This window comes from Tachypleus tridentatus, chromosome 13, assembly GCF_004210375.1.
Source record: "Tachypleus tridentatus isolate NWPU-2018 chromosome 13, ASM421037v1, whole genome shotgun sequence".
Taxonomy (NCBI): domain Eukaryota; kingdom Metazoa; phylum Arthropoda; class Merostomata; order Xiphosura; family Limulidae; genus Tachypleus; species Tachypleus tridentatus.
The window spans coordinates 192,010,649-192,022,971 of record NC_134837.1 but is presented as its reverse complement, the minus strand read 5'-3'; the positions used below and the strand labels follow the sequence as shown (position 1 = coordinate 192,022,971).

At 34.2% G+C, this 12,323-nt stretch overlaps 1 protein-coding gene across 1 annotated transcript in view; it reads right to left on the bottom strand.

Moving 5' to 3' along the window:
* LOC143240900 (ATPase family AAA domain-containing protein 2-like) overlaps positions 1–12,323 on the bottom strand; it is a 76,511-nt gene that overhangs the window by 50,405 nt on the left and 13,783 nt on the right. The window contains exons 6-7 of the mRNA XM_076484144.1: positions 6,346–6,463; positions 4,431–4,535 (exon numbers count right to left, since the gene is read on the bottom strand). Coding sequence (XP_076340259.1) covers positions 4,431–4,535; positions 6,346–6,463 — 223 coding nt within the window. The remainder of the gene's footprint in view (positions 1–4,430; positions 4,536–6,345; positions 6,464–12,323) is intronic.

Genomic DNA, 12,323 nt, shown 5'->3' with positions numbered 1-12,323 from the left:
AGGAACCAAACAAGACGAGCATTAACCATCCTTTCTAAGGTCTTACAGAGACAGCTCATCAAAGCAATTGGATGGTAGTTTGAAGGAATCTTGGGATCTTTCCCTGGCTTAGAGAAAGGTAAAATAATAGCCTGGCGCCAGGCATCAGGAAAAACATTCTCCTGCCAGATCCGGTTAAAGACAATCAGAAGGACATCAAGAGAAGCAGGAGATAGATGGTGCAGCATGTCATAATGAACATCATCAGGTCCAACAGATGTACTGGCAGACCAATGAAGGGCCATTTTCAGTTCCACCAGTGTAAAGGGACAATTATAGTCAAAGAAACAGTCAGTTCAAAAGGAAAGAGGTGAACGCTCTGCCCGAGTCTTGATGGCCAAGAAGGTGGAGGAACAAGCAGAAGTGCTAGATACTCGGCAAAAGCTTTCACCTAGAGTATCGGCGATGCTCCGGACATCAGCCACCTTCTGACCATCAGAGAGTAAGATCAAGAGGGGGACAGAATTGTAATGCCCATTAACCTTTCAAATCCTGTCCCATATGATCTTGGAACTGGTGGTAGAAGATATGCTAGTTGTAAACTTAATCCAAGATTCCTTCTGGCTTTGACGTCTTACCCACTTAGCATGTACACGGGCCCGTTGGAAAGCAACACGGTTTGAAAGTGTGGGATATCTACGAAAAGTATCCCAGGCCCGTTTTTGAGCCTTCGGTGCTAAGTGGCAAGCAGAATTCCACCACGGACAAGGATATTGTGGAAAACGTGTCGAGGTTTTAGGAATACACTGAGCAGCTGCTTGTATAATACAGCCAGTTACCGCTGTCACACAGTCATCTATTGATGGCAGGATCAAGTTCTGCAAGAGCAGTGAAAGTGGACCAGTCTGCCTGATCCAGTTTCCACCGGGGCACGCGGGTAGGGTGGCATCGACCACGACCAGTCTCTCTCAAAAGGATAGGAAAATGATCACTGCCTAGTGGATTACTGTTAACCCTCCATGAAAAATGGGAGAATAATGAAGGGGAGCAAACTGAGAGATCAATAGCAGTAAAGGACTGACTAGGTGCATGAAAATAAGTGGAAGAACCAGTATTGAAAAGAGAAAGATTGTGATCAGAGAGCATATGCTCTACAGATCGACCCCTCCCATCAATAACAGCACTTCCCCAGAGGGTATGATATCCATTAAAATCCCCCAGGATTAGAAATGGAGACGGCAACTGTTCAACGAGAGCATCAAGGTCTGATTGCTCATATGTCTCTCCAGGGGACAGGTAGAGAGAACAAATAGTGACGGTATGACCCAAGAAAACACGGATGGCTATTGCCTCCAGGGGTGTGTTGAGTGACAAAGACAGGGTGGGCACATGCTGATCAACCAATAGTGCCACCCCTCCATGTACTCGTCCATCACACAGCCTGTCATTTCTGTACAGAGAAAACTGCCGAATGGAGACTGTATCAGCAGGTTTGAGAAATGTTTCTTGTAGGGAAAGACAAACAGGATGGTAGGAAGCAATCAGTGTTTTGATATCATCCAGATTAGAACGTAAACATCGACAGTTCCATTGTATCAAGGTGGCCATTTATAAGAATGGGTAGGTGAAGTGGCTGGAGAACCCTTCTGTTTACGACTACATCTTTTTTCCTTACTGTCCTTAGTCGGAGGAGGTCTATCAACCTCCATGGATCCTGCTCTGGGTCGAGTGGGCAGGTCTTTGTTATTGGAAGGGGATTCCAGTGACTGAGGACGTGAACTAATGATTGTTTTGCCTCGTGGGGTGGGAAAAAAAGATGTATCAGAAGAAATGCCTGTATTTGAAATTGAAGGACGTAGATCTTGAGGTTTATTGGAACGTATGGGAGGAACAGAGATGGGTGTGGAAGTCGATTCATCAACCTTTTTAACCACGAAAGTCAAAAGGCTTTTCATTTGTTTTGAAAACGATTCTCTTGGAGGCACAGAGAGATCTGTCTGCACTCCCACTGTAGTTGTGGAATGAAGTGCAGCAGCATATGTCCGAGATGGAGTGGTGGACAGCAATTTCCGAGGCTCAGGATAACTAATGTTATGTATCGCTTTCAAACGCTGCACCTCTTTTTCCTCCAACCATTTTGGGCAAGAACGAAAGTAAGAGGGGTGAGAACCATTGCAGTTGATGCAATGTGGGTCCATGTCACATCCATATGCATCGTAGTCCTTGCCCCCACAACGAGCACATGTCAGGGAACCACGACATGATGTCTTTGAGTGGCCGAATCTCTAACATTGGAAACATTGGAGAGGGTTTGGAATGTATGGCAAAACCCTGCAAATGAGATAACCTGCCTTGATGGTGGCAGGTGCACGTGAAGAAGTAAATGTCAAAACGAGGGTATCTGTTGGCAGTGTAACACCATCTTTGCAAGTGGAGATGCGCCTCACTGCAGAAACTCCTTGAGTGGAGAGACCAGCGAGAATCTCTGACTCAGGGATGTTCTTCAAATCCCTCTCAACAATAACTCCTCGTGATGAATTCAAAGTAGCATGAGGTGTAACCTCAATAGGTATATCCCCAATTGCCTTTGAATTCAAGAGGAGTTCACTGTGTTGGGATGTGGATGTTTCAACCAATACGTCTCTAGATCGCAGCTTCTTTACTGACTTTGGAGAGCCAGCAAGTCCCTCTAGTCCCTTCTGAATAAAAAAAGGGGACAATTGCCCTGAAGGTTTTTCCAAAAGAGAATGTAAAATAAGAAAATGAGGTACGTGTATTACAGATGTTGAAGATTGCTGTTCAGAGTCTTCAAGATGTGGTCGCTTATCCATTGACTGTTTTTTCACAATTTTATTTAAATTTTTTGGAAGATCCATAGGAAAAAGGAAAAATTCGGTACCCACTGACCTCACCCACCATGGAGCCCTACAAGGGGACGCACTACAAAGTCAAGCAACGACAATGCAGCAACGCCAGGGTTATGTGAGCACTATACTCAAACATCAGCATCAGGCACAATGTCCACAACACCCGTTGAGAACTTCCAACACTGGTACTTGGTTGACTCTAGCCCAAGTGGACCAGCCGATTGACCCAAGGAAGGGGGCCCACCCAAAGGCCGCCCGTATACAGGAATTCAAGGCCAAAGTGGTGTGTTAGGGTTGGACCCCTCAACCACCAGGATCCTCTCCTCCCCTTCACGGGTCGCTACGCACGGCAAACACGTGGGTGGATGTTTAGATCCCAGAGAAGGTAACCAGACAGAACAGAACCTTCCCTGGGAGGTCCCCTCACCACGAACAGGAATCCACACAGAGGGGTGGTATAACGTACAAAAATAATTTTAATAAAATATTGAATGTGAGGCACTATAGTTTCGTGTCATACACAGCAAAGAACACCAAGGGTGAAACGGTTATTTCTTCGTTTATATAATTTGTTCTTCATTTCATTAAGCTGTAGGGTTTACTAGATAACACAACTTCTCTCTAGTAAATAAACATATTTGCATAGCATATAGACTGACGACAACGTACTAACAAATTTTGATGCTGCTAACCAAATGTTACCCATATGCAAAGGATATTAAGAATTTTACTTAACAGACATTTCAACAACATAAAGGCCAAATCCAGAGCCTTTTCTCATCAATAAAGACTCATGTTCCCACATAGAAATGCAAAGTAACATTGTACCTCAAATGATTTAAACATTATTGCTCAGTTGCATTATATCCAAAATGCCTTTCAGAGTAATATTTTGCTTTTCAAAAATAATATTACAGTATACCACCAACTGTTCTTCCTGTTTCAATATTACAGAATCTGTAGTATAAACAAAATAACTGAAAAACATAGTAAATCTTACATTTCTACAAAAATTGGAGTTAAAGTATTATAATATTACAGGAACTTTGTAACAAAAAATAAGAAACAAAAGTGCAAAAACAGTTATTTCATTGGAATTTTTTTCACAGAAGTGATAACAAAATAACACCTTATGAAATAACAAATTAAAAAGTAAGTATGTGTGTTTTGGCTTGATTTATGTTAGTCTGAAAATTCTGCAATTTATTATTTCCCAACCTAAAACTTTGGCATTTCTCATGTTATAACACAGAAAACCATCTTTCTATACAGAAAAAATCAGGAAGTTCAATGAAACAGTGAAAAACATAGGACCTTTTAACAAACCAGAAACTTTATGGCCAAAATATCACAACTAATGACTAGTGACATCTATCAGAATTTCTTTAAATTAAAATAATTGAAATATCTGACTTTTGAAGATACAAGGGAATACTAAACTCCTCCATGATGTATAAGTTGTCCAACTTTCATACACATATAAAATTATGTTTGTTAGAATACTGAAATAAATTAAAAATTCCAAAACATCAGAACACTTCAAAGTTTTATCCCAACAGACCATTTATTTAACATTCAGCTTACCTATTTCTTGCTCTTGCCATGCTACGAGCTTTCCTTCTTTCAAATCTTCTCTCATCATCACTTGAGCTACTAGTTGAGGAACTGTTGTGTGTGGCATGATGTCTCCTATAAAATACAAAATACATAATTTTATAACCTACCTTTCTCAGTACTTGAGACCGGTTTAAAACGTGACATTTAATACGAAAATCAGGGGTGTCTTTCTGTAAAAATTCAGTTTCCAAAACCAGACTGTATTTACTGACACTCAAATGCCCCATTAGTCAAATAAAATTCTTTGCCACAAAACAAAAAAAGAAATCCCTTCAAAATACTTCACATACAAAACTCTCTCTCTATAACATTGATATCAGAAAAACTTGTAGTCTAAAGAAATTCAATTTAATTCTTAATATTTTAAGTGCTTAAAACTGAAGATTGTGTTTGTAAAACACAGGACTCCTGATATCCCTTCTTCCATAATAAAAAGGAACTTTAAAAGTAATTCATGCAAGTACTAAATAAGAGAAAAAAAAAATCCTGACAATACTACTCTGGTTTCTGAAATCCTACTTCTTCATTTCAGGAAAGGCAAGTTTTAAAAATGAAACTAACCTCAACGTTGTACCAAAAAGACAAGTAAGTTTAACATTTACTCACTCACTCGTCACTATTTCAATGACTGGTAACTGTTCTGTCCAATAACAAGTATAATCCATACATTCTCATGTAAACTTGGACTGACATTGCATACGTTACTACTGCAAGTGTCAACTGTAGAATTTTCTATCACAACATCCATTCATCAAACTAAAAGATGTGTCCTCAAATGAACTGATCATTGCAGCAGAAATATTTTCCCTTCATTTGTTCCACATACATGTTCATTCCAGAACAATGTCCTTCAATACACAATGTTGATAGTAAAGTCCAATAGTAGGTTAATAACCTTATTTATGCTAATATACCCCATAAAGAATTAAGCATCTTTGAGTGTTAATTTAATATTTAACATAACCAAATAAAAGCAAAACATTTATACTTTGGTAATAAATTATGGACTCTTGACCCAGTATCTGTTTCATACACTTCTTGCAAGATTTCAAGTTAAAAAAAATTTTAAAATAGCAAAAACGTGTAACTAGATATGATTTTACTTCTAGGTATTCACAAAACCATCAGGACCCAAACATATTAAACTGAGGTAAATATAAATTCAGTTTTCAATGTCCAGGAGATTACCATGAGTTTTTTAATCAATCATGTCAACAAAATTCAGAAAGGGAGAATGTAAAAATTTGCATGGTAAGTAGCTCCAATTTTCCAGTTTATAACACTATAAACAAAAAAGATAAAATTCTATAAAATTAGATTTTGCCTCAATGATACCTATAATATACGTAATTTATGTTAACTTCCATACTTCATATAGAGGTGGTAAATAAATTAAAGAGGTGGTAATACTTAGAAAGGGAATGTCACAGTTCTTGTACCAGATAAAACTGAGGGTTTATTTTTAATATTTCCTTATAAAATTATGAACTTAAAACTTAGATTATAATTTGATTTACCAACTACATTATGATAACAAGTTTACTCACATAGATTGATAGCAAAGTAACTAAATTTTGAACGTAGCTCTAAAAAGTTGTGACATGTATTTTGACCTACCCATACTGAGACAGTTACAAAATAAATTTATCAATTATTAATGTCATGTTGTGACTTACCACTTAGCTACTGCAGAAAGAATTCCAAATAAAACCTAATAATTTTGTAAGAGCAGCAACCAGATATTTTCATTGTTAAAGTCAAACATAAACTGTTCTTTCCTTTAGCCATATAGCAATTGTGAAATTGAGTAAAATTCATTTTTTTCTTTATTTGGTCTATAGAGAAACTCCTGGTACATTTAGAAATCTCATAAAATTTGTACCTTTTATAGGGACTTCTGTGAGCTGGAGACTTGAATGTTGCATGATCCCTTGTCAGGTGGTGATGATTAGGAGTGTGAAATATATTGGAGCTTGGAGCTTTTTTGGAACGAACTGGATCTTTTGAAAGAGAAAAGCACATTTATTTACAGTAAAATGCTTTCTTTAACCCATTCACTGCAGTTGGTACATATATGGCCTTTAAACAATTTTTTTTTGTTCACTGCATTAGCTCAAGAGTCAATGCTTTCTGTTGATTCCATAAATAAAGATTTTTCCCAGTTTCATCCAATACATACTGCTACAATAATCAGGTGTTTTTGTTGTACAAAACTCTATGACATCTTCAGGGAAACTGATGCAGAGAAAATGGAAGTAACTGTCTTACTGTATAACAACATATAACAATGTCAACATTACCAGAAAAGTTTGTGCTCCAACACTTCGCACTTGAAATTTCAAATGTAAGAATCCATGAGTACCAACTACATTGAATGGGCTATATAGTAATGCACCTGGATGCAGCACATTTTGATTCATCACTGACATTTTAAAATGTAACCAGTTACTTTCCTAAATCTATGAATCATTGGGTAGTTACGTGTCAAAAGTTTGTATCAAAGGTTCTTATCCTAATATTAACCTGATACTGGTAACCTTGAAACTCTTCAATAAAAACATCTGTGTCTATACTTCTTGAAAGACATTATTGTGCATGTTAGACCAAAAATAACGTAAAATCATTAGCATATAAATTTGAAATTAGCTTAAGTTTAATTACCAAAAAATTTCTTTTTCTAAAAATAACAAAACATGCTTATCCTACAACAGTATGATATTGTGTAAATAAACATAAACACAGGTATCAGCTACATCAAAGCTATAGTTAAAACAAGGAATGCTCAATAGCTGTTGTACTTGTAATTCTTTCAGGCAGGGTTATAATGAATTAATCTGTGACAATTTGGTCATAGTTAAATACATCTATCAAAGGCATCCAACTTTAACTCAAACTGTAATTACACCTTAAAAGCAGTCAACAGACAACAGTACTACAAGCTTGAAAAAAAAAAAAAAAAAACCAAAAAACTTTATGAGCTGCTACATTGTAGCTAGAAATAGAAACACCATAATTCAAACAAATTTTTTCTTTACAAGTTACTTGGCCCGGCTGGCCAAGCATGTTAAGGCGTGTGACTCGTAATCTGAGGGTCGTGGGTTCACATCCCCCTCACGCCAAACATGCTCGCCCTTTCAGGTGAGGGGGCGTTATAATGTAATGGTCAATCCCACTATTCGTTGGTAAAAAAGTAGCCCAAGCGTTGGCAGTGGGTGGTGATGACTAGCTGCCTTCCTTCTAGTCTTACACTGCTAAATTAGGGACGGCTAGCAGAGATAGCCCTCGAGTAGCTTTATGCAAGATTCAAAAATAAAACAAGTTACTTAGACAAAGAAACAATATTTTATTATTTTGACAGAAAATTTCACAAAGATACAAATTATTTTCACAACACAAACATACAACAGCACTTTATTATTTTATATTAATTATTTTTTGTGTGTAATTTTATTCTTAAATAGGGATGTTTTTCACTAGTATCATACAAGTCACACACTTTGAAGCCTAAATTGAAACTTTTCCAAGCAGGTCAGGGGTCAAAGACAATGTCATCTTGTTTGTTATTTTATGAATTTATATCACTAAGTTTGGTTTCAAACTGTAGATTTTAACTAAAATTTTAGTATTATTCATTCTTTGATTTCTTAATTTAAAAGTAAATATTAAAATAAACACATCTAAATATTGATTTTTGTGTGCCACAGGGCATGCTAAATGCAACACTGGTTCACATTATATATTTTTGATGTCAAGATACTAAGTCTTTAGTTTTGTACACATTAGCAACTCAAATTAATGATATTGAAATGCTAGAACATAAAAGTAATAAACTCTTCTTACCTTTTCTTTTGCTAATATATTGGTAAGTGTACTGAATCACACATGGTGACACTGTTCACCACTTTCCATTTTTGAAAATGCTTCTTTATATACACTTATGTATATGACAGGTGAATAACAATTGAAAGCTTAGAATGTCTTCCTAGTAGTTTGCATCATAACACTTCAAAATGGTTGAAAATTTTTTTTTAGACAAAATGTCAAGTAGGAAGGTGGAGTCTTTAATCTGTTTGCTATTCTATTTGTTACTACGCTTGATACATTTGTGAAATTTATGGTATTGATATAGTGTGTCTGTGTGCATGCGGTCAGCGTATATGCGTGCGTCATGCAGTATCACGCATGTGCGGCGAAAATAAAAATTGTTTCGTTTCACATTCTTCATGTGCAAAAGTTGAAAATGCTTAGCAACCTTTGACAGGCAGCAATCAAGTACAAAGGTTGTAATTGAAAAAAAAATATATAAAATTGTTTGCTTTACTTCTTTATTTACTGTTCTATGTTACATAGTTCAAGAATATACTCTTGATAGTAATAATTTATATACATATATAATATAATAATTGAAATGCGAGTGTATTTTACAAAATACTAGTCCAATAAAACTCAGCTAAAACATGTCACTTTGTAAAGACTAAAGGTCAATTTCATATTACTGGACACAGTGACTTGAGTGTATATGTGCTGTTTCATCATAACTTCTGTGTTTTCAGTTACAGGCACAGCTAACAGGTCAATATAATATATAAATACATAAATGTGTCATGCTACAAAATTTAAGCTACTTACATTTAAGTTATAATAATTTGTAGTCATTCTACAATAAAAATGAGTAATTTATATTTATTTCCTAATTTTTATAGTGGTTACAAAAACAGTAAAATTGACTGAGCCAATACAGAAATTCACAAGTAAAAATAAACAGATAAAATAAGTGTTTTCTTAAGAAACATTTTTAACTATTTGGACATTATAAAGATTTCGAAGAAGAAATACATTTTCTGATGCATAAAAGTATTTTTAATCTTAAAATGAAAATTACTTTACATGTTAGATAGGTAGTATGAGACAAGAACAAAAAAGGCATGTAAAATAAACACTGCTTAACGAGAATTAATAAAACAAAAATCATAATTTATGTATGAAATCATTGTAATGTTTACTGATACACATATTATGAAACACATAATTCAGCCACAGTGTATATTATACAATATACACCACTTCTGCTTTTTCTAATAACTAAATAAACTAATTATTGTTAGTGTAGTAACAATCATTTTTGTAACACAATTTTCAGATTTTGCTGATGAAGGAATAAGTTATTCCAAAACATTCAAACTTGTAAATAAAATGATTTATGTTTTGTCAACCATCTTCATTATCAGACTTTGGTTTCCCCATTATGAATCCATTGCATGAAATATGCACACTTCATCTTTTTTTTAATCATTTCAACTACACATTTTTAAATGTGTATTGTCCCAATTTACTATCAGAGATGCTAATACCCCACTCACATTTACTTCCAAAAATAAAACTAGCAAGAGAAACTGATTGAATTTTGTTAAAATTCATTCTTATAGAGTAAAATATGCAGTTTCATAAAATATATATTTTTTTTTACTTCTTTTACTATTTCCAATAAAAGTTCATTAATTCATTTATTTTTTCACTTGGCTCTGAATAGTTGACTGGCAAGGTAAACTTTATATGAAGTACAAAAATACTATTTTTAATCTTGTGGTTTTCACATTTCATTTTCATACTCTCCAGAACCTCATTAATGAATATTAAGGTTTTGTTTACATTTTTCTTTCCATTTTCTTTACTGCATCACTAACTATATTAAACATACAGTGCAATGAAATATTTAATATTAACAAATGGAAATACACACATCTTTCATCTCTTAACAGAAATCATCTAAAATATCCATAATTTTTCTTATGTGCATAATTTCATATCTCGTCTTTTCACTTTTTTTTTTTTTTTTTTTTATATACATTCCTTTCAATTCTTCGTCTATTATCATTTATACCAATAAACGGAGATGTGTTACTGAAACAAAATGGTGGTTGTACACATCGTTTATTACCTGTCAAGATCCAGGCAACAAGTTGAACTTATAAACCCACTAAACTGTTGTACAAGTTTTAAAACATACATAATTAACTAAAATATAAAGGTATAACCAAAATACAATTTAACTGTCTTTCTAACTATAGCATCATTAGATATGAAACAACTGCAAGTGCTATAGACATCAATCAAGGAGACAACAATACTACAGGCAGTTACATCTCTTTCAATACTAAAACTGCTCTCTAATTTCAAATTAACCACTGGTGGAGTACAATGTAACCTGAGAACTTTTTAATAACTAGATACACTCATGTCAGCTAACTATATGTATGTTGTATATCTGATGACAAAGTACAGAAGATGGACATGGTGCCCATTAAGGAAAGGAAAATTTTTACCTGATAAATATATTAAGCAGCTGCAGACTTTAAGTATCATGTGTCAAAGAGGTCAAACACATGCACTTAGCAAATATATAATTGTTTACACTGCCTGCATATCTAGCTAGGAGTGAACTGCTGCTCAAGTTGAGATTTTCAACAGCTAGTAAATTATGAGACAAAAACTGCAGCCCAAATATTTTTTGTAAGGTTTCCTTTGAAACAAAGCAACTAAAACTTAGATAACATAAACATTGAAATTATAACAAACATTATAATGTTAATTTCATTGACATATATTGAGAGTAAATTGCTTTAATTAAAATTTTGAATGTAGCTTAGTAAATACACAAAGAAATTTAAAATTGGTGTGGGTACCAGAGTTAAGTGATTTGTTGATGTCTTTAAGCATTGATTCATCAAGACTCATATTGGTCATTTTATTAGGAAGTTTTATTCTTCTAAGTTATGTAATTGAGTATTTATAATAAAATATACAATTCTGAACCTGTTATTCATTTTAAATAATTTACATTTTGTTATTGTCTACTTTTAGTATAATATATATCTGCATACATTTATACAATTTTATAATCAAAACTTTAAAACTTAATTTTGGGAAGGCATTTTTATGAATGCATAAAATATTTTTTCACTATTAATTTACGTTTCTTGAAAATTATTATGTATGAATTTCATAAACAGGATCAAAACATGCAAATCCACAGATCTTCAGAAAAGCTACATGCCTGTATAGGTAATCAGATACTTAAGAAACCAGTTGTGGGAAACCAATATTATTTAACTAGCAAAAGTACCAATCTTTTCTGACTATTAGGTTGATTAATTCTAGACCACTATGTCAGTGTGTGTATTCCGAACCCATTTTAGTACAGAAGTATAACCTATATACATTTGTTGTTCCTTTACAGGATGTAGCCTGTTTATAAAGGTAACCTTCCCTTTGACTTATCCTGCAATTTCAAGCTTTAATAATAAAAACAAATGACAAAAACAAATATTTAATTAATGGGGCCTCTACTTAAGTATAATGATAATTCTGTAGTTTATATATTTCACTTTATTCTTTCAGCACATAGTATCTTAATAACAATATATAAAAGCCATTACTGGAATGCACAGTTACCACTACACGCTGGCTTTTCTACACAAGTTGTTATATGAGAAACCACTTCTTTTCTGTGTGGTTTATCACCAGCTTGTGTATTAAAAACATGCACATGAATAAGGGATAATACCCAGGTCCACTTACTATGGGTGCAAAATTTCAGGCTTATAGGTTCTTTCTTCTTGGAGCTATGATGGTTACATATTCTTTCCAATGTTGTTTTTGCTAGCTCACCTCACAAAATCATGCACTCAAGCACACAAATGTACAGGTAAAAATACCTAGGTGAACACCCTTTAGGGCCCACTTAATAGGGATGCAAAATTTCAGGTTTTAAGGTTACTTCCTCTTCGAATTGTGGTGGTCTCACACATACAGAAGTGCTATTATAAATTATTCAGATTAGTCTAACACTGTGAAGGTTAT